The 22,528-nt window shown below is 35.6% G+C and overlaps 1 protein-coding gene and 1 long non-coding RNA gene across 2 annotated transcripts in view; one reads left to right on the top strand and one right to left on the bottom strand.

The window, feature by feature from the left end:
• The window catches only part of LOC135202484 (von Willebrand factor A domain-containing protein 8-like), a 672,011-nt gene that overhangs the window by 479,330 nt on the left and 170,153 nt on the right, over positions 1-22,528 (top strand). Inside the window, exons 6-7 of the mRNA XM_064231895.1 lie at positions 12,938-13,045; positions 14,487-14,690. Of these exons, the coding sequence (XP_064087965.1) occupies positions 12,938-13,045; positions 14,487-14,690 (312 nt within the window). The remainder of the gene's footprint in view (positions 1-12,937; positions 13,046-14,486; positions 14,691-22,528) is intronic.
• Positions 7,079-7,550, bottom strand: LOC135202059 (uncharacterized). The gene is made up of 3 exons (XR_010311662.1): positions 7,498-7,550; positions 7,273-7,365; positions 7,079-7,147 (listed from the first exon to the last, which is right to left on the bottom strand). It is a non-coding gene; the product is annotated as an uncharacterized LOC135202059 (long non-coding RNA).

Here is a 22,528-nt window from a genome sequence, read left to right as displayed (position 1 = left end):
TGTTTCCAAGATAGACTTATTGAAAGGATATAATCAAATTCCCTTAGATGAGAATGCTAAGTTGCTGTGAGCTTTTATTACTCCTTTTGGACTGTATCAGTATACTGTTCTGCTGTTTGGTGTAATGAATGCACCTGTAACATTCCAACGAGTGATGGATCAACTGCTAGGATCTATAGAAGGAGTAGGTGTGTACCTTGATGACATAGTGATTTACTCTACAACATGGGAAGAACATCTGAAGATTCTGAGGAAAGTTTTCAAGAAATTACGAGAAGCAGGACTAACAGTCAAACCTAGAGAAGAGTGAGTTTGGGATGGCGATGTTTAGTATCTTAGCTTTGAAGTTGGGAAAGGTCTTCTAGGTCCAGTAAATGCTAATTTAGAAGGTATCTGTAAGGTTACCCCACCTACTACCAGGAAACAGCTACAGAGATTTTTGGGCATGGCTGGAGTTTCTGTCTAAATTTTTCAGCCATAGTAGCTCCCTTGACAGACTTAACTAGTCCCAAAGCTAAGTTTGTTTGGACTCCAGAGTATCAGAAATCCTTTGAGAAGGTAAAAGCCATTTTAACTTCAAGCCCAGCACTTCAAGCTCCAGACTTCAACAAGAAACTTGTGATGCAAGTTGGTGCTTCTTACTGTGGCATTGGTGCTGTTCTACTTCAAGAAGATGAAAATAATATCCACCACCCTGTGTGCTTCATGTCTTCAAAACTGAAAAAAACATCAGAAAGTATACTCAACGATCGAGAAGGAAACTTAGCCTTAATCATAGCATTGAAAAAGTTTGAAGTGTATGTGAACAAACCTAGAAATGAAGAAATTTTAGTGTTGTCTGATCATGATCCCATATCATTAATACAACAGATTAAAAATCATAATCAAAGACTGACCAGGTGGTCTTTGTGCTTGCAACAGTATAATTTAAGAGTGCAGCGAATTAGTGGTAAAAACAATTTAATTACAGATTATTTATCCTGATGCAAATCGTCGGATTCAACACCGGGATAACCAATCAGCTAGGGGGAGGCATCTTAAGCTGTTGCTTCTGCAACACATAAATTCCCCTCGATAACTGTATGAAATGTTGTAAAAGTGTTTGCAATATTTTCAGAGTCCATATTTTTGCTTACAGTTTGCTTAGGATTAATATGTTCTAATAATCAGTATTCAGAATTCACAAAAAATGTAATTTGAAGTTGAGAATAACATAGAATATGATAAGGGGGAGAAATTAATCAACATTATCTGTTCGAAGCAGGAAATTGCTGTCATCACTTGAGGTAAGAACACGAGTTCTCCGTTTTGTTTTGGAAACATGTCAATAACATGCATGTGCAATCGGTAACACATCAGTATTGTTCGTTTGTCTTACTTGAGAAACCATGTGACAATTTCACCATTTTTCTGTAAAGTTTCTAGAACATTCTATATAAGAATACGTCATCTATAGGAAGTGACGTAACTTAGTCTTTGCTTTAAATTTAAATAATTATTCCTTTCATTGTAAGAGACTTATTGTCTGAAACTATGTAATAATAAATATGATTTATTATTGTCATCCCAGTTTCTCTTTTTATTGTTTTGAACGAGGATTTTTATGAAAATATAAGTCTCGTCACTCAGGCATTTTGGGTTAGATACCCTCTTTTGTGAGTTAGCCTCTCATAGAAAGAGATATGTCATTGGGATATCAGAGACCTTACGCATTTGGTGGTCCTTCTTATCTCTCTCTCTCTCTCTCTCTCCGTATGAGAGAGATTTTTTTATGGTCACTTGTAACTTATATCTTTATTTAATTCTTAGTGTTTATTTGTGGAATCTGAATGTGTTTTTTATATTTGTTCTGTTTTTGCAATTTTGGTATTTTCCACATTTTTCTGTGTTTACCTCCACATTCATAATTTGATTAAATTGTGTTTTCATTAGTTAATCGTTACAAATTTAACTGAGTTTAACACTTGTGAATTACTTTGCATTTACATAGAATTCTTTCCAAGTTTTTATTGTTGTTTTTCACTTGTGAATTAATTTTCAAATTTTAATTGTTGCTTAACACTTAGAATTTTAGTTGAATAGTTTAATTTCTTGATTTTTGTAATAAGTTAATTTGTATTTAATTTTACTTAGTAATTAATTCAAGAATTAATTAAAATTTTGTTGTTTTCAGGTAATAGTAAATTTCCCTGAGATTCTGAATTTCAATTATAAATTTTGACTATAATAATATATTTTTGTATTTAGAATTTTAATGAGTGTTTTTTTTCACCAGTGTATTTAATTTTGTCAAGGTTGAAATATAGAGTGGTAATTGATTTGTTTTCCTTCAGCTTTATTGAAGCGAGTTAAAACCAGGGAAATACTTAAACTTTTAAAGTTGTTGAATGAGTGATGGATGCCCTTTAATTGATTTAAATTCATATAAGATTACCACACACCTATTTTAATGAACTCCGTCTGATTTCTTGCATGATTAATAAGTTTCTTAAGGGATCACTGTTGTCGTTAGAGTATTCAGTCGTATTTTATCTGTGGTGAAGGTTCAGGTGTCTGGCTGTTGTGAGGTAACTATTTTCTGATTGGTAAGTGTAGCAACCAGATAGTACTTGGCACTTCGTCCGTAATATATATATATATATATATATATATATATATATATATATATCTTGAAGTAATCAAAGTCTAACAATTATGTAAAATGTGTATTAAAAATACATAAAAGACGGGAGCTTTCGTCTACTTGATCAGTAGACCTCATCAGCCGTACTGATTTTTCTTTTCAAAAAATATATACAAAAAAGTTACGAAGGACAGGCAGGACTCTGGAAACGTCTCCAAGGGAGATAACAACCTAAACAAACTATCTCAATCATGTTATTCCCTCGTTCAAATGTCTGGCCAAAAGACGAGCAGATCGTCGTGGTTGAACTACCTCCTCTGTGTGTTCGGCTGTTCCTTCGTCCAAAACTTCTGCATCGGCACCTGCAATGGGGGTTCTTCCTTCCAATGCCTGGGCAGGAGAAAGAGAGACAACCTGGGCAGTAGGAGTGGTGCAAACAACTTCTGTACTAATATTTACAGTTTTAAGAACCAAATAATTTTAAAATGTATCCTCTTGGGTAAATGATTTGTTAAAATCAAACACGTTTGAAATATTAATAAGAGCCCCTTCAACTATGCGTCTACTTGCGTTATTATCTTTGTAAATTACTCTCGCTCCTTCCCAGTCAATTACATGCCCTAACTCTAACGTGTCTGGCAACTGAACTATATTTCGATCCCAACCTACATGAATGCTTATGTTCCTCTAATCTTATACCTAATCCCCTGCCTGATTCCCCATAATAACACTTATTGCAATCTTTACACGGTACCACATAAACCCCAACGTCATCTTTCCTTTCTTTTTCATGATTCTTAATCAACTTTGATTTTAACGAGGTATTATACCTAAAAGCTAAATCCAACCTATTTTCCCTATTCTGTTTTAATAAATGTTGCACCCTTTCCAAACTATGATGATAAGGAAGCGGAATACACTGACTACTTTTGAATTCATATTTTCCGGTTGGTGGATTATAAAAGTTTTTTCTAGCCTTGGTAAACGCTTGGTCAATAAAATATTTTGGGTATCCCAGTCTCGGGAAAACCTCTCTTATATGTTTCATTTCCATGCCTATGTACTGTGGATCACAAATCCAAAGCCCTCTCGTTACCATGTTGACGATTACATTAGACTTTATACGTTGGCTATGGTATGAATAAAAATGAATGTACATTTCTGCGTTTGGAAAGGGTGCACCATTTATTAAAACAGAATAGGGAAAATAGGTTGGATTTAGCTTTTAGGTATAATACCTCGTTAAAATCAAAGTTGATTAAGAATCATGAAAAAGAAAGGAAAGATGACAGGGTTTATGTGGTACCGTGTAAAGATTGCAATAAGTGTTATTATGGGGAATCAGGCAGGGGATTAGGTATAAGATTAGAGGAACATAAGCGATCATGTAGGTTGGGATCGAAATATAGTTCAGTTGCCAGACATACGTTAGAGTTAGGGCATGTAATTGACTGGGAAGGAGCGAGAGTAATTTACAAAGATAATAACGCAAGTAGACGCATAGTTGAAGGGGCTCTTATTAATATTTCAAACGTGTTTGATTTTAACAAATCATTTACCCTAGAGGATACATTTTAAATTATTCGGTTCTTAAAACTGTAAATATTAGTACAGACGTAGTTTGCACCACTCCTACTGCCCAGGTTGTCTCTCTTTCTCCTGCCCAGGCATTGGAAGGAAGAACCCCCATTGCAGGTACCGATGCAGAAGTTTTGGACGAAGGAACAGCCGAACACACAGAGGTAGTTCAACCACGACGATCTGCTTGTCTTTTGGCCAGACATTTGAACGAGGGAATAACATGATTGAGATGGTTTTTTTTGGTTGTTATCTCCCTTGGAGACGTTTCCAGAGTCCTGCCTGTCCTTCGTAACTTTTTTGTATATATTTTTTGAAAAGAAAAATCAGTACGGCTGATGAGGTCTACTGATCAAGTAGACGAAAGCTCCCGTCTTTTATGTATTTTTAATACACATTTTACATAATTGTAGACTTTGATTACTTCAAGATATTCGTCACGTTATGGTGATTTTTTGATATATATATATATATATATATATATATATATATATATATATATCTATATATATATATATATATATATATATACAGGCAGTCCCCGGGTTTACGACGGGGGTTACGTTCTTGAGGCGCGTCGTAAGCCGAAAATCGTCGTAAGCCGTAACGACACTTGGAAATATGCCTTAAACTAAGAAAAAGTTAGAGAGACCTTACCTGTGTGACATGCAAGTATGCATGATGTGTAGTGTGGTTATTTCAATGGCAAAGGATGGTTCTTGAAGGTATAATTCTTTATTAAACTCTTGTGACACTATAAAGCACAATGTACTACACTTAATCCTTAGGTTAGATTATACACTAAACACTATATTATGCACTGTACACTACGTAGTATGTATGTAATCCTTTGGTAGATCCTGGAGTACACTAAAATCCCAGTCTGGTAGCTCTGGAAGGTAAAAGTATAACACAATTAGTACAAAATACTACACAAAGTCCTGAATGCAATATGTAAATTATAGATATCAAGAGTAAAAGAGTTAATGTATGTTAATTAATTCCTTACTTTTAGTTTATAATTCCTTACTTTGAGTTATATCAAGAGTAAAAAGTTAATGTATGTGAATTAATTCCTTACTTTTAGTTTAAAGTTGTCATGCTATGTAACCCTGGATGCACAAAGTCTTATGTGGCCCCATAGCCTACATCATTCAGGGGGTTCTGGAATGTACAAAAAATAATTAGTATGTCAGTAAGTACTCTATGCATAGTAAGTTACATACATAATATGCACCATACAGTGCTTTTAATATCACATATATAACATGTATAAAACTTAGTTAATGTATGTTAATTAATTCCTTACCTTTAGTTTAAAGTTGTCGTGCTATGTAACCCTGGATGCACAAAGTCTTATGTGGCCCCATAGCCTACATCATTCAGGGGTTCTGGAATGTACAAAAAATAATTTTGTCAGTAAGTACTCTATGCATAGTAAGTTACAATACAGTAATATGCACCATACAGTGGTTTAATATCAACTGGTATGCATATTGTAAATGATTGGTCTACACCCCCTGTTCAGCAGGGAGTGTACAGTATGTAATTCCATGAGGGACCTTGATCACTTATCCCATGTGAGAGATCTTGGTCACTTTTTTTTAGTATGTACGTATAAAACTTACTTAATGTATGTTTACTACTATGTATAATTCCTTACCTTTATATGTAGTAACCCTGGACAAAGTTTTATGTGGCCCCATAGCCTGCATCATGGAGGGGGTCCTGGTTTTCTGGAATGTACCAAAAAAGTATCAAAGTTAAGTCATGTTATGTATGTTTAGTAAGTTACATACAGTAACCATACGTACAGTGGTTATAACATGTATGTACATAATCAAACTTGGTTGGAAATTCCTGTAAAAAAAAGTTATGTACGTATGTAATACTACTGTATGTAAAAACCTTACTGTTCATACTTTGTTACACTACATGTTACATGTGATACGTATACTTTCCTGAAGGGTTTTTTCCATCCAAAAATGGTGCTTCTACTTGTAGTTATCCCTTGATGACACTTGTAGTAATTTGTTAGTAACAACCTGGAGTTGTGTGAAAAATTGTTGGTTCTGGAAGGAAAAAGTAACAAAATTAGTGTACAAAATATACACTACAGAAAGTTGTGAATGCAATATGTTAATTACTGTAGATATATCAAGAGTACTATAAAAGAGTTAATGTATGTTAATTAATTCCTTACTTTTAGTTTAAAGTTGTCGTTCAATGTAACCCTGGATGGACAAAGTCTTATGTGGCCCCATAGCCTACATCATTCAGGGGACTCTGGAATGTACAAAAAATAATTTTGTCAGTAAGTCCTCTATGCAGAGTAAGTTACATACAGTAATATGCACCATACAGTGGTTTAATATCACATATAACATGTAGTATAAAACTTAATTTAGAAATTCCTTACATAACTACCAACTTTTAGTGAGTCTCAAAGCTGTTACCCAGGTTGTGGGAGATGGAGGTGGAGGTGTAGAGCATTCATGATAAGGATGCATTCCAAACCTAACTTCAGTGTGCTTTATCACAGATAACAGGCTAGGATGATGGGCAGTTCTGGAATGAAGAATTAATATTAAAGGACAGTATGTAACCACTTAGGTGTACAAAATTTATTGTACGTATGCAAACATTAAACACAACTGAGAATTCCTTACCTTCAGCAAAATGAAGACATGTAGGCTATGTAGAGGTCTGGTTTATGTAAGTCACAGGTGCATGCCAGTCTGGAATGATAATGTAATAGTACATATGATTATAGTATGTATGTTACATACATAACATGGTTATTACATATGTAATAATAAAAAACATTAATAAAAAAAAAATGTCCTACCAAATTCTAGTGGTTGGCTTGCTTACTTTGGGATGGCCATATGGTACATGAGAGTGGGTGGCTGGGCTATGGAGTGGGATGGGCAGGTGCTTGGGAGTCTGGAATGATAAAAAATATATAAAATGATAGTTACTACAACTGTAACTACTGCACATGTTATTACTGTTTGACATATGTAGTGTGTAATACATATGTTCAATATAAAAATGAAGAATTCTTTTACCTGAAGGAATGGGAGAGGTGATACTACTCGTATCAACTGATTTGGGCTCTGGAGAGGTGATACTCGTATCAACTGATGAGGGAACATCTAGATCTGGAAAGAATGATAGGGTACATAAATATATTATAAGGTGGATGTAATTGTAGCATATGTACACTTTTAATAAAATTTCTATTAGCAATTTATAAAACATTTTATACAAATTTGTTAGGATTCCCTTATTACCTGATGTATAGGGCGAGGCATCAAAACCATGGAAAGGCTCAGGGTCATCTGGGTCAACTGTCACTATCAAAGGGTCTGAAATGAAAAAAAAAAAAAAATAATAAGGTTAGCAACATCAAACACATTGTACCACTATGTAAGTTAGTGTACGTATGTATGTAGGGTGTAAACAATTTCCAACATGAAAATGAGAAAAATTAAATTGCTTACCTGATTGTACACGTACAGGTGGGCGGGCTGATACAGAGGGTCCAGGTACAGGGGGATCTGGAACTGTCACAGGTAGTACAGGGAGATCTGGAACTGTCACAGGTAGTACAGGGAGATCTGGAACTGTCACAGGTAGTACAGGGGGATCTGGAACTGTCACCACTTCTGCAATAAAATTACAAATGATGAAAATAATGAAGTTACAATTTACTCTTACATTTAGTTGTTACATTAAAAAAAAATAAACACATTTTAATATGTACACTATGTAAACACATAAATTAGTAAAAAAAAAACAGTTCAGAATTCCTTACCAGGACTAGGAGTGGGAGGTGGTGGTACTGGAGACTTGTGAAAGAAAGTGTCAAGCCTGGACTGCACACTTCTCTTCGTCTGCTTCTCCTTCAGGGTCTCCTTGTAGAAAAGTCACCAAATCCATGATTCCTCTCTTGATTTTGTCAAACCTAGAAACGTTAGGGTCTTCTGCCTCAAAAGAAGCCAAGGCTCTCTCCAGATGAGTAAAACCCTCTGACAAGCCTTTTCACAGTTTAATGACCTGGGTTTTGGCTCTGGTGCCGCCTCCTCTTCCTCAATCATTTGTTGTTCAAGTTCAAGTAAGTCCTCTGCAGAAAATTCCTCTCCATGGGAAGCCAGCAGCTCTGTTACATCATCAGGTTCAAGATCTAGTTTCAGCCTCTTGCTTAGCCCTACGATCTTCCTCGTCACAGTCTCGACGTCTTCTGCCTGGTCAAAGCCTTCAAAACTGTGCACAAACTGTGGACACAGTTTCTTCCAGGCCCCATTTAAAGTGGTCGTCTTCACCTCGTCCCAAGCACTTGCAATATTTTTCACTGCATCAGCAATGTTGTAGCCCTTCCAGAATTGCTTCAGTGTCAACTCCTTGTTAGCTTCTATGGCCCTCAAGCAAAACGTATGGTCCTTCTAAGGTAGTAAGCCTTGTAAATTAGCTATTTACTCCCCTGGTCCATTGGCTGTATCAGCGATGTGGTATTGGGTGGGAGGTACACCACCTTCACATTAGGATGCATGTCGCTCAAATTTGAAGGGTGACCAGGGGCATTGTCCAGGACTAAGAGGGCCTTAAAAGGCAGACCCTTCGAAGTCAAATACCGCTCCACTGCTGGCACGAAATGGTCATTGAACCAATCTTCGAAGACCATTAAGGTAACCCAAGCCTTCTTGTTTGATTTCCAAATCACAGGGAGTTGACTCTTGAAAATGCCCTTGAAAGCCCTGGGATTCTCGGCCAAATACACCAGCAAGGGCTTCAGTTTCAAATCACCACTTGCATTGGCCCCAAACAAACAGCAAAGTCAGTCGCTCCTTTCCAGCTTTATGGCCAGGTGCTGACTTCTCCTCCTTGGAAAGGTACGTTCGATTTGGCATTCTTTTCCAAAATAATCCAGTCTTCATCCACATTAAAGACTTGGTCAGCCGTGTAACCACCATCCTTAATTATCTCAGCCAAACCACCTGGAAAACTTTCTGCTGCTTCGCTATCAGCACTAGCAGCTTCACCTTGCAGCTTCACATTATGCAAATTTGCACGAGCCTTAAAACGGTTAAACCAACCTCTACTCACGGAAAATTCACCACCAGCACTGCCTTCGCCAAACTTTTTCACTACTGCCTCATGCAGCGCTCTAGCCTTCTCCTGGATCACACTTAAGCTCACCGGAACACGTCGCTGGTTCTGGTCCTCCAGCCAGATCATGAGCAATTTCTCCATTTCAACAATGCTCTGGCTACGTTGCTTCTCGTTTATCACCGTGACTTCATCGGTGCAGCATCCTTAACATGCTTCAGAATACGTTCCTTGTCCTTCACAATGGTTACCACCGTGGTCCTGCTCAAGCCTAAAGAACAGCCTATTTCGGTGTTAGTTTCTCCCTTCTCCGAACGTTTTACCACGTCATATTTTGACCTCCATCGTGATGACCTTCCTCTTCTTGGATGAACTATCATCGGAGGAAGTACTTTGGCGTTTAGGAGCCATTGTAAATTTGCGAAAATGGCAAGGAATTTCAGCAACGTCTTAGCACACAACCGACTGAACTTCAGGCAGACACGCGATTGAAGTGGCGTCCTTTATTCGTATTGTTACGCTTGGCGTCCTCGACCGTCCGAGGTCGTTGTTCGGTCAATTTACCATACAGTTTAATAGCGTTAATTAATTTATGCACCTCCACTCAAAAACTAGTTCTGCATATGAGGTATCGTTAAAAAGCATAACAAACGTCGTAACCTTGGAATTTGTGTTGTAATCTAACCAGAAACTTAGTTTTTTTTTAATTATGTTACTGGAAACAAGCAATGATTTTTTCATTATATTTGCGCTTTTGGACTGTTTTAAACTGCGCATCCCAAGCTAGTGTATTCATTCGCCCGCAAACTAGTTCCGCATATGCGGCGTCACTAAAAAAAAAAATTCAAAAAATACGAAAAAAAAAAGTGTCAAAAATCATCATAACCTCAAAATTTTTGTTGTAATGTAACCAAAAACATATTTTTATTATATACTGTGCTAAACTATAAAGGATTTTTATCATAGCATGCGTTTTTTAAAAGCTTCGTTAACTCGGAGCGTCGGAAGCGTCAGCGTCGTAACCTCGGAACAAGCGTCGTAACCCAGGACGGATTTTCCATTGAATATTTAAGAAAAAGCGTCGTAACCTCGGAACGTCGTAAGCCGGAACCGTCGTAACCCGGGGACCGCCTGTATATATATCTATATATATATATATATATATATATAGATATATATATATATAGTATATATATATATATAAATATCTATATATATATATATATATAAACATATATTAGTAATATATATATTATATATATAATCTCCAGTCAGCAATATCACAGTATTTCAGAGGGTTTCGTGATACATCTTAGTAGACATCAAGTTTATTTAAGAAAAAGTTTCGCACACAAAAGCACGGTGCATCATCAGTCTGTAGAAATAAAAAACAATTACATTATAAAAGGAACTCACAATAAATACTAAAAATATTACATCATTTTTATTATTAAAAATCATGCGGCAATATGTAAAATAGAAGTCTTGAAACAGCACTTCTCCATTATTGGTTATACGAGGGACCCAGAGCACTTAACTACCTTAGAGTCCTTACTCATTAAAAGGCTGGTTCCTTCATTAAACAGTAACTCTACGGCTTCACCTTTGTATCTGGCATAGCTGTCGTTTTGTTTGGAACGCCAAAGTTTGCCATTCCTTCTCTGTCTCTTACCATGGATGGTTGGTGTTCTTAGTTCTCTCTCTCTTGGTTCTTTTGCCTTGTTTTAAAATCTTTAACTTTTAACTTTTACGGTATTTTAATGATGTAATATTTTTAGTATTTATTGTGAGTTCCTTTTATAATGTAATTGTTTTTATTTCTACAGACTGATGATGCACCGTGCTTTTTGTGTGCGAAACGTTTCTTAAATAAACTTGATGTCTACTAAGATGTATCACGAAACCCTCTGAAATACTATATATATATATATATATATATATATATATATATATATATATATATATATATATATATATATATATATATATATATATATATTGATAATTCCCTAAATTTAAGGGTGCCATTGAATTGAAGCAGCCAAGTATTTTAAACCAATGATAAAATTCCTTATTTCTACTTATAGAATTGGTCTCTGTTTTTATTCATGCATACATTTAACGCAATTTGTTTTTATTCATGCATACATTTAACGCAATTATTTCAAACCATTGTAAAATATCATGTTTTGTATCTGTATATTTTTCTGCCTTTTTATGAAAGTTGAATATTGATAACTTGCAGAATAAGAACAAGTATTTTATTTTATACATTTAAGAAGAAAACAGAGATTAAGCACATAATGTATATTATTTGGCTTTACCGGAGATCTGTCATTTACCGTGCTTCGCTTTCTAAAATAGAAACAACTGGTATATTTTGGTTGTTCTTATTAATTTTCCTTTCTTTGTATGTTTTTGGGAAATAATAACCATAGTTCTTATAATTATAACATAATGAGTTTAATGTATTAACACTTAAAATTTTTGTGTGGTTCGGCAGGATTGGCCTTTCAAGTCTTTTGGTTATTGTCCATATTTCTTTTTAGCGGTTATTTATGGGTTACGTGACTGTATTATTTCAGCGCCTCTGCAGGTTAAATAAGCTATTTATCATTTAGGAGAAAATATATCATTTACTCGGCCCCCTTGTTGTTTCTTTAATATGAAATATTTTAAAATGTTATAAACAGTTTACTTCGACCTGGGAGTCAAGTTGTTGGGCGTGAGGAGATTTGATCCGCTTTGGCTATCTTTCTCTTGGGCTATCCATATTGTCAGGTGACTATGGCTGCTTGAGGTGATTGCCGTTGTTATTATTTTAGATCGAGCTGTCCATTTAAATGGCCTCGCTGACCACGTGTCGGAGAAACTGAGGTTTGGCAGCGGCAGCCAAAATTTGTGCCATGTCTCTTTGCTTTAGTGAAAAGAAAATGAGGTTTGTACTGCAAATATGTGAAACTAAATATGTTTCGATATTATCTTTAAATAAATAAATAATTCTCTCTCTCTCTCTCAACTGTCCACGAGGTAACAGTAATGTACTGATTTCCAAGTCCTGCCCGTCTTTTATAACAGGATTATTGACTCCTGTTTCATGTTCATTTTTTTTTCTTTTTGTAAATCCTGGGCTCTTCTTGTACACCATATATTTTAATCGATACAACTTATAGATCTCACCCCCTATACCTTTGCTTCAACAACTATTTCCTCCATTACTGTTATAAACAGCAAAAGATTCACCGCTGGAAATCCTTGATGGACGCCATCATCCGTCTCAAATGCTCCTGTTACATTTGCCAGTCTTTACAGAATGGTTCTAGTGTTTGGTAGAGTAACTCCATAAGCTTATTAAGACTCGTTGGTACCATCTGCCTTTGGAATGTCCATTTGATTTTTTTTCAGTGCTTTAGTATAATCTCTGTCTTTGCTTACCAATTGATGGAACTGTTGCCTCATGATAAGATTTTTTTTATTATCTTGGTAATGTTTTGTCCAAGACACTTTCGTGAGTGGATAATTTATTTGTGTGTAAATATCTATCCACACTTTGATTGCTATGTCATTTGAAAATGAAGGAATTGTTTATGTGCTTGTCAGTTTAATCAAGAACCTTTTTTTCAGAGATCTAGTACACAAATTTTGAACGAAGTCAGGGGTGTAAGACCTCAAGGTGAATCTTCAGCCGCCGAGTTAACAGTTAAAGTGGAGGGCCATGAGGTTGCTGTACAGGTAATTTTTATGTCGGTTGGATATAGTAGACAAACTAAATTTCACACGCTATATCTGATACATGAGAAGATAAGTTTAATCGGTTGACCAGTGCAGAATTTTACCAAATTATTTATATTGCATTGCTTAAAAAATGTATTTGTCTGAAAATAATATAAAGTAAATATTTTAGTAAGTAATTATTGTTTCTATATAGTACTAAAAGATTTTCTGTTATGAATTCGTGAATTTTCGATACAGAAGCTGGAGGAACCTCCCGCTTCTTAACAGTTGCTTAGAGAATTGAGTAATGATTTGTAAATGATGTAGTGAATATTGAAAGAGGAGAGGTAGCAAGAAGTTCAGGATAACTATGTGCAGTAGGTAACACAGCCGCATTACAGTTGTTGTGTTCTAATAACTGTAAGAAGTCGTTTCTTGACTGTTATTAAGATTTTTAGTTTAATTTTTTATTTATTGATTTATTTATTTATTTTTTGACGAAAGAAACACTAAAGAATAGGAAGTAATGGGCAAGCCAAGTTTTTTCGAACCAAAAGAAAAAGCAATATAGCATATCAGCAACACACCCCATAGTTTCTGTCATGTATTTCAGAAAAAGATCTGACATTCATTCATTTGTGTAAATTAACCTTTGGCATTTGAATACCATCATACAGCTTAATCTATGTGAACTGTTGACCTTAGCCAGAAAGCAGCATGCAGTACTTATTTCATTGTCTGTAAAATATTACGTGTCATTAGCGTGCATTTCTGACTGGGTGGTGCATGCAGTATTAAGAATAGAAGAGACTGTAACCTTGATATTTCAGCCATCAAAATAGAGAGACTTTGTAACTTTATTTCAGCCTCTAAAACTGAGAGGCTTGGTAACTAAGTGCATGAGATGCAGGGTTGAAGATTTAAAAGCCATTGCCATTGCGCTGTGAATTTGCTTTCCCTGGGGATTTATCATCTTATACTTTGGCTACCGTGAGGGTTGACGTGAAATCAGGGTCGTTTACGAGCCGTATCAAACTTGCCATTCTAATGGGGAATATGATGAAACAGTTGATGCTGTTTGAGGATTAGATTGAATGTTATTACTCACAAAAGTAACCATGTCTGCTACTTTTTTAAATCTCGAGATTTAGTTTGGAAGGTTTAAACGCTTTTATTTAATATAAATACGAGTCAAATGGAGAGTTTTGTTTCACTCTGAGTAAAAATAGATCAAAATAAAAGATTATTTTACAAAAATATTTGTTTGTACAGATCCTAATTGATAAACGCAAATATTATCAAAATAAAAGCCTAAAACTATCCTTTGTTATAAATTGCTCATACCTTAACTATCATTATAAAATTGACAAAGTGTAGGAATCACTTATTTTGACTATTTTCATTTTTTCAAATGCTCAATGAAAACTAGTATTAACATTCAAATTTCAACCTTTTTAAGGTTACTTCAGGAAATAACTGGGAAAGTCCTGCACCACCCTTTGTCTTGACTCCTTATCACCATGAAATCTTATCAGAGATTCTGCAAAGTCACAGTGTCTCAGACTTTTGCATAATTGGTCCTCGAGGTTGCGGAAAATCAGCAGTTGTCACCAAAATGGCCCACATGCTCGGCTACCAAGCAGAACCAATACTTCTTTATCAGGTATGCAAATATATATTTTATATGTATTTTATATTTTGTATATATTTTACGATTTATTAGGACATATTTCTTCCCATTTTATTGGTATATTTTATTACCGAAGCTTTTTACCCAGTTTTCTTGGGAAACATGCAAAAGAAAGGAAATTCAATATTAAAGGGTCCTTGTGGACAAATACTTGAGAGTACTGTATTAAAAAGTCAAGGGTGAACTAGTACGAAACCTATCATAGAATAGTCACACACACACACACACACACACTTAAACTTTATTTATATATAATGTATAAGTCAGTATAGTCCACAGGAGAAAAAATAATAAAATACTCTAGCCCTCTTACGCCGAAGCCCTAAAAATCAAAACCTCTCTTGTATGCCGGGGCCGGTTTGGAGTGAGCGCGGAAGCGGAAAAAATAATTTTTTCAAAAAATCACAGCGCGCTTAGTTTTGAAGATTAAGAGTTCATTTTTGGCTTCTTTTTTTTCATTGCCTGAAGTTTAGTATGCACCCATCAGAAATGAAAAATAATATCATTATCATATGTAAATAATGCGATATATGGTAGCGAAAAAAAAAATTCATACATAATTGTATTCAAATCACGCTGTGCAAAAAACGGTCAAAGCTAACGAGTTACTTTTTATTTCGTTGTATTGTACACTAAATTGCAATCATTTTGATATATAATACATTGTAAAACAATAAAAGCAACACCAGAAAAATATTATCACAAAATGATGTACGAATTTGTAACGCTCGGACGTAAAAAAATGTTTTTTTCAAAAATTCACCGTAAATCTAAATATTGTTCTAGAGACTTCCAATTTGTTTCAAAATGAATACAAATGATTGAATATTACGATACTGTAAGAGTTTTAGATTAGAATTGCAGATTTCGACCATTTCGGAGGAGTTAAAGTTGACCGAATGTCGAATTTTTATATATATTTTTTTTATGTGCACATATTTCGGAGATGGGAAAAGCTACAACCTTCAATTATTTTTTATTGTATTCTTCATAAATTTGCGCACATATTGATATATGAAACTCTATAAAAAGGCTAATATGAAAAGGAGCAAATATTAGGATAATGCGATGTACGCATTTCGGAGACTTGCGGCCGCGAATCGACGCGCGGAGGGAAGTTAAATATATTTTTCAAAAATTCACCATAAATCACAATATTGTTCTAGAGATTTCAAATTTGTTTCAAAATGAAGATAAATGACTGAATATTACTAGGCCGTAAGAGTTTTAGCTTACAATTGCGTTTTTCAACTATTTCGGTAGAGTCAAATTTGACCGAACATAGGTTTTTTTGTTGTTTTCTATTTATCGTGATTTATATGCAAATATTTCGAAAAAAGAGAAAAGCTACAACCTTCAATCATTTTTAGTTGTATTCTACATGAAATTGCGCACATTTTCATATATAAAACTTTATGTAACAGCTAATTTTAATTGGTGCAAACATTTCGACAATCGCACAAAAAAAATTCTGATTTTTTCAGAAGAGTTGCCACGCGGACGTGAGGAAATTTTTTTTTTTTTTTTTTTTTTTTTTCATAAATTCACCATAAATCGAAATATTGTGCTAGAGACTTCCAAGTCATTGCAAATGAAGGTAAATGATTGAATATTACTAGAATATAAGAGTTTTAGCTTACAATTGCGTTTTCGACCATTTCGGTAGAGTCAAAGTTGACCAAAGAAAGTTGAAATTTTTGCACTTAACGTTATTTATATAAAAATATTTCAAAACTGATAAAAGCTACAACCATGGGTTGTTTTTAGTTGTATTGTGCATGAAATTGCGCACATTTCCATATATAAAACTTTATGTAACGGGAAAATTTAAAATGGTGCAAACATTAGGACAATCGCACAAAAAAATTTATCGGAAGAGTTACCGCGCGAACGTAAGGAAAAAGTTTTCTCATAAATTCACCATAAATCGAAATATTGTGCTAGAGACGTCCAATTTGTTGCAAAATGAAGGTAAATGATTGAATATTACCATAATATAAGAGTTTTAGCTTACAATTGCGTTTCTCGACCATTTCGGTAGAGTCAAAGTTGACCAAAGGTTGAAATTTTGGCACATCGTTATTTATATGAAAATATTTCAAAACTGATAAAAGCTACAATCATGAGTATTTTTTGTTGTATCTGACATGAAATTGCGCACATTTTCATATATAATACTTCATATAAAGGATAATTTAAAATGGTGCAAAAATTATGTCAAAGTGACGAAATAATTTTTGAGATGTGTCACTGATACTTTTTAGTGCTATAAGAAAGAAATTCGCGCTTGCTCGCCTGCGTTGCTATTGTAAACAAAACAACGCCTTGATCCGTGAACTCCCAGCATCCCCCAAGGTGCGTGATTCAAAAGTTTTCGGCTGGTAGGCCTATAAGTATTTTTCCGCGAATTTTTAAAAAAACTTTTTTGAGTCGACGTATGATACGTCCATTCGGCATACGGGAGACATTTTGACTCGACGTTTAATACGTCCATTTGGCGTAAGAGGGCTAATAGCTCAGTAATTTCGCCTTCCACAAACCTCTTCAAGAGCTTTATTATAACTAGAAGGAATAAGTAAAACATAATCATAAAAAATTTTTCTCATTTGACAAGAAATTAACAGAACAGTTATCAAAGTAAAAATTAGGTTGTTTACATAATAAACAAATGGTTAAATTGGTAATTCTAAAAAGTTAAAAGAGAGAACTACTCAAAGATTTGGTGATAGGTCATTTAAAACCTTTCTCTGAATTTGTATACTGTTGGGAAACAATATGAAGGAATAAAGGGTCTAATTTATATATACCCTGAATAATATTGAAGCTTTCTTTTGTTTGCTAAAACTTATGCAAGCTGTTTCTAACAAATTTCTTTTCATCATACCTTTTTCTTTGAATATGCCGGTTTTGTTCCAAAGTTTAGGACAGCCACAGTTTTGCACATGTAAATTAACAGCACTGTTTGAAGAATTTGTTCTTACACAATATCGATGTTGGGAAATTCTCTTATTAACATCTTTTCCAGTTTGTCCCAGGTAGAATTTGCCACATTCACAAGGTATTTATAAACCACACCTTCTTGTTTGGGGCTGTTGCAAATAACTGTCTTTCCTGTTGTGTTGGATTAAGAAAAAGACTACTTTAAAGTTTAATATTTTTAAAGCATAAACAATATCACTGAATGAAAGGTGGAAAGTGAGAACCAAAGAATAATTCATACCATATTCCCTTTTGGTTTGTTCTATGATATGTTTGATTAGCTAGGAATAAATATTCATCGATTTCCCTGAGTGAAAAGTGGTTTTTCATGCCAATTCTAATGATTTTATTTCTAAGTGGTCTTAGAAAATGAGATCTCAAAGCCCTCAGTATTTAGACGAAAGGTTTAATGATATCTCGTATTCTTAATCATAGTAAGAAAAATCACTCAATTATCGAGTGCTAAGCACTTAGTGTAATAAGTGGTCATGAACCTTTCAGGAAATTTCTTTTACTTAAGTTCATGGCTCCTGATGTAGGTATGAAACTTTCACACCTCTCTCTTTCACTTTGTTGACCAGTCTTACTTGGGTAAGACAGTATGGGTCAAGTATATTAGGGGAAGTGATAAACTGCCTTTGCACTGGATCTGCCGTAACTCTGACATCCAGTCAAACGCTGTCGTCATTTGTCATTGCCCTTTTTAAGGGGCCCCTTGAAAAGTCCAACTGCAGTTGGGGAATGACATAGATTGTGCCACATGCTGCTTGAGTGTAAATTGCTGAAGACTGAGACGGGCAGACGGATTCTATAGAATACCTTGCAGATTCCTGTACCGATTTGGTCAGAAAAGGAATCGAGACAAGCTACTTAAAAACCTTGCTCAATGAAGTGCAGTAGCAAGACCCAGAACTTACCAGAATCATGCAAGAAGCAGGAACACTCATTGATCTCCAGAATGAAGGCTGTGGCTGTTTTTTGCCATATGGGTAATGCAGAAGTGACCCTTGCAAAACCCCCTGCATGTGTGGGATTGGCAGTTTTATACCAGGTAGTTGTGCAACCATCCTTCCAAGAAGAAATTGTTCATCTGACATATATATAATCAACTGTTACAGAGTCATCTTAAGTACTAATAAAACCCTAGAAAAGATCTCCATAGATTTTTACTGGCTAGACTTCAACAAGAGTAGCAGATTACTGCAGAAGTTGCCACACATGGTAAGTTGTTGGGAAAAAGAATTCCAGTATTCATAAGTCACCATTGTAGTCAATTTTCGTGTTAACTGAAGCTTTTTCAAAGTTCTCTTGAATATAGTAAGACCCTATCAAAGACAAAGTAGGGAAATTCATATATTTTCATGCTTATGTGTTCCTCAACTCTTTTTTCCCCGAAGTTGTTTCACTGCATCCCGCAACTGATTCAAATGTGACTCACACGCTCACAAAATTTATCTCGCTGTCTGGTCACTTCAGTTCATCCAGATTGATCAAGGAAGTGCATTTGCTATTGAAGGTGTTTGGGTACATGACAGAGGACTTTGGAATTCAGCTTGCTGTGTCTTGAAGGTATTTCATGTGACATTTAAAAATGCTTTACAAGTGTATTGCCATGACCAAAGTACTAAGGAATGATAATACTTTTCGTTCTGTTCTCCATTCGCAGTTCTTTGTAGAAATTACTAGGATCGTGTCCCTTCCTGTCGCTGTTTGACCACATTGTCTATGGCCCTCTCAACCTTTTTGGGAGATATGGACCAGTGACCTAAACCAGCTGTTTAGACACTTAACTATTAGAGGCCAACCAGACAGCCCATGTTGAATTAAAGGGGCACAGGATAAAATGAAAACTTAGTATGACTGAGTGCATAATACAAAAGCCTGAGAATTCCAGGTGGGAGATCAAGTGCTCGTTTACTTTTTTATACCTGGATACCGTCACCTGCAAAGTCAAGACTCATATGAGGTTATTGAAAACATCAGTGACTAAGGCATTCACAACCCTGACTGACAAGAAGCATCTTAGATGTGCAACATAAACACACTCAAGCCTTATATGTGACACAGATGAGTGATATTAATGCCAGTGCCAACCCAGGAACATGCCAGTTTGCTGCAAGCACCAAGATAACTAAGAGAATCAGGATAACATTGATGTTGAAGACAACAAGATTCTCACAAAGGTGATAGAAGAAACATTGATCATGCTGGAGAGACCCCTTGAAGCAAAATTAGGTAATTCTGATATTCTACAGAATTTTGAGTCAAATGTGAGCCACAACCAAGAAACAACAGCATAACATCTAAACTCTGGCCACAGAACTCATAGGCTTATTCCTGGACATTCCTTGCTGGATGCATAGTCCTACACAATATCAACATAAGTGAGGCATTGGTGATGCACTAACACCCCAAAGTGTGGCACCACACAATTGTAACATAGCAAAAGGAACTAAACTATATGCTAGAGCTTGGAATCATCTAACCCAGTGCCCTGCAATGGAGTTCACCCTGCATACTTATAAGGAAGTCTAACATCAGAGTTAGATTCTGCATAGATTGAGATTGCTACCAATGCACAATGTCAGAAGCTATGGAAAAATATGGTGGAACATTGGCAAGGCAAAGAATAAGATAAAGTTTTTGAAGCTTCTGTAGCCGATTGTGTGGCCCAAAATCCGTGGAAGATTATTGAAAACAGCTTAGAACAGCCATTTCTATTTCCCATAGAAGAAATCTTATTTAAGTAAATCAAGAAGAGTTAGATCTCGCTGGAGAAATTATGGTACAAGAATAGGTAGATTAAGAATCTTTTGGAAGAGAAATATTGCGGCAGAAATCTTACCAACGTATTGAAAAGTGTGGAAAATAGTGTTAATGTACGTATATGTTGCAATTTACTGGTGCAGGAAAAAAAAAGACTTGAATGCTATTTTTGTTAAATGAGGGTGTGTAAACAGGGGAACTTGGATCTGGTTAGAAATATTTTAAGTAGATTACTCAGAAGGGGAGAGGTTTTAGTTTTAGTTTATAGGCTAATTTTTAGCCTAGGCAGTGAAAACAGCGATTTTATTGAGATATGCAGGGCACTGAGGGCTTTAGAGAAAGACAAACAAGGGGGCATGGCAGCTTTTTGCAGATTGCTTTATGGGTTGAGCATAGACAGAAAAAGTCCAAATTCCTATGAAGATTGAAAACAGCTCTATACAGGTTAAGTACATATAACGATATTAGGATTTATTTACCGGATATGCCTTGAAATGCTAGTTTTAAAGACATACAGGGTGATTTCACTAGAAAGGTGAGGAATTAGGGAAAAAGATAGGAATTAGGAAAAGAGATAGGAATTAGGGCAAAAGATAGGAATCAGGGAAAAAGAAGATAAGAAGGGCTTAGAATGGAAGTTAATTTCGGAAGAGAGCCCTGACATACCTTATATCTAAGGGAACCCAACATACATAAGGACGGTTGCCCACTAAGACCAATTGTAACCTCTGTTAAAGCCCCACAAATAAGATGAGAGAGGTTCCTGGCTAACATCATGAGAGAATGGGTGGGAAAAGTATCCAAAGCTCATGTGGTTCACAACATAGCTCTAATGAACAAACTTCATAATATTTGTGTAGAAAATTGTAAATTCGCTAATTTGATGTAGTGCTATTGTGACGGATAAAAATGTATTCTTAAAACTACTTAAGGCAGTCGTAATGAACGTGATTAAGTGGACTATAATTACTTTATTCAGAAGAATTGGGTGGCCTTGAGTTCTGGTCTATCACCCAATTTGGTGAATATATGTATGGAATGGCTGGAGATGGAAGGAGTGGGAAAAATTAAGATACCTAGGTTAGGTATGTAGACGACATCTTAGTAATATACCGTGGCGAGAAAGAGAAATTGATTAGTTGTTTGCCTGAACTCAGTCAGATTAACGAAGAGATTAAATTAACTTTAGAAGAGGAGAAAGGTGGCTAGAAAAATAGTATAGTATGCACAGAAAAGACACGTTCAAACGCTAACATAGGCTACACGAACCGCACGAAGGATATCATGATTGACAGGGCTGATTAATAGAGCCTATAGGGTTTGCAGCCCACCGTATGTGGAACAGGAGCTTGAATATCTACTGGCTTCTTTTAAAACTTGGATACCCGACTCCATGGTAAGGGAAGGCGCATAGTAAGGCTAGGAAACACTATTATTGGGAAATGCGGCAAGACAAAGAAGGCATAAACAAGAAAAATACGATTATTATTCCAAACAGGAACATTGTTAGGGATTTAAGCAATAGACTAAAAAATATTAGAATATTCGAGAATTTTAAAAACTACATTTGGAAGTAAGGTACCCATGAAAGAGGAGGAGAGGAAGGACAGGGACTACCTAGCACCTGGTGACAATTGCAATAAGTATATTTTGATCAGAGTGGGAAACCGTGCAAGCCAGCATAAGCAGAACATATGGCACTGCAACCAAGTCGCGGCACTGGCTTCATCAGCGCTTATCAAAAAATGATGGGAGGCAACAGTGGTGACAAATTGGAGGACAAGATTACTTGTGAGATCATTTATCAGAACGGAGAACACCAACTAAAAGTTGGAAAGCAAAGGGATAATCCTGGGCAATGAAGGATTCAGCATACGGCCATAGAGATCAAGAAAACTGGAAGGGCAGTAGAATCTGGAGAGAGAGAGAGAGAGAGAGAGAGAGAGAGAGAGAGAGAGAGAGAGAGAGAGAGAGAAGGGGGGGGGGGGTCAATTTACAGCTTACACTCAAAATGTGGTTTTATGTGAATTCTACTAATTAGTTAAGTTGAATTATTATTGACGTGA

The sequence above is a fragment of the Macrobrachium nipponense genome, chromosome 30 (genome assembly GCF_015104395.2).
Source record: "Macrobrachium nipponense isolate FS-2020 chromosome 30, ASM1510439v2, whole genome shotgun sequence".
NCBI classification, from domain to species: domain Eukaryota; kingdom Metazoa; phylum Arthropoda; class Malacostraca; order Decapoda; family Palaemonidae; genus Macrobrachium; species Macrobrachium nipponense.
The sequence above is the reverse complement of the archived record's forward strand: the minus strand, read 5'-3'. Positions and strand labels throughout refer to the sequence as shown.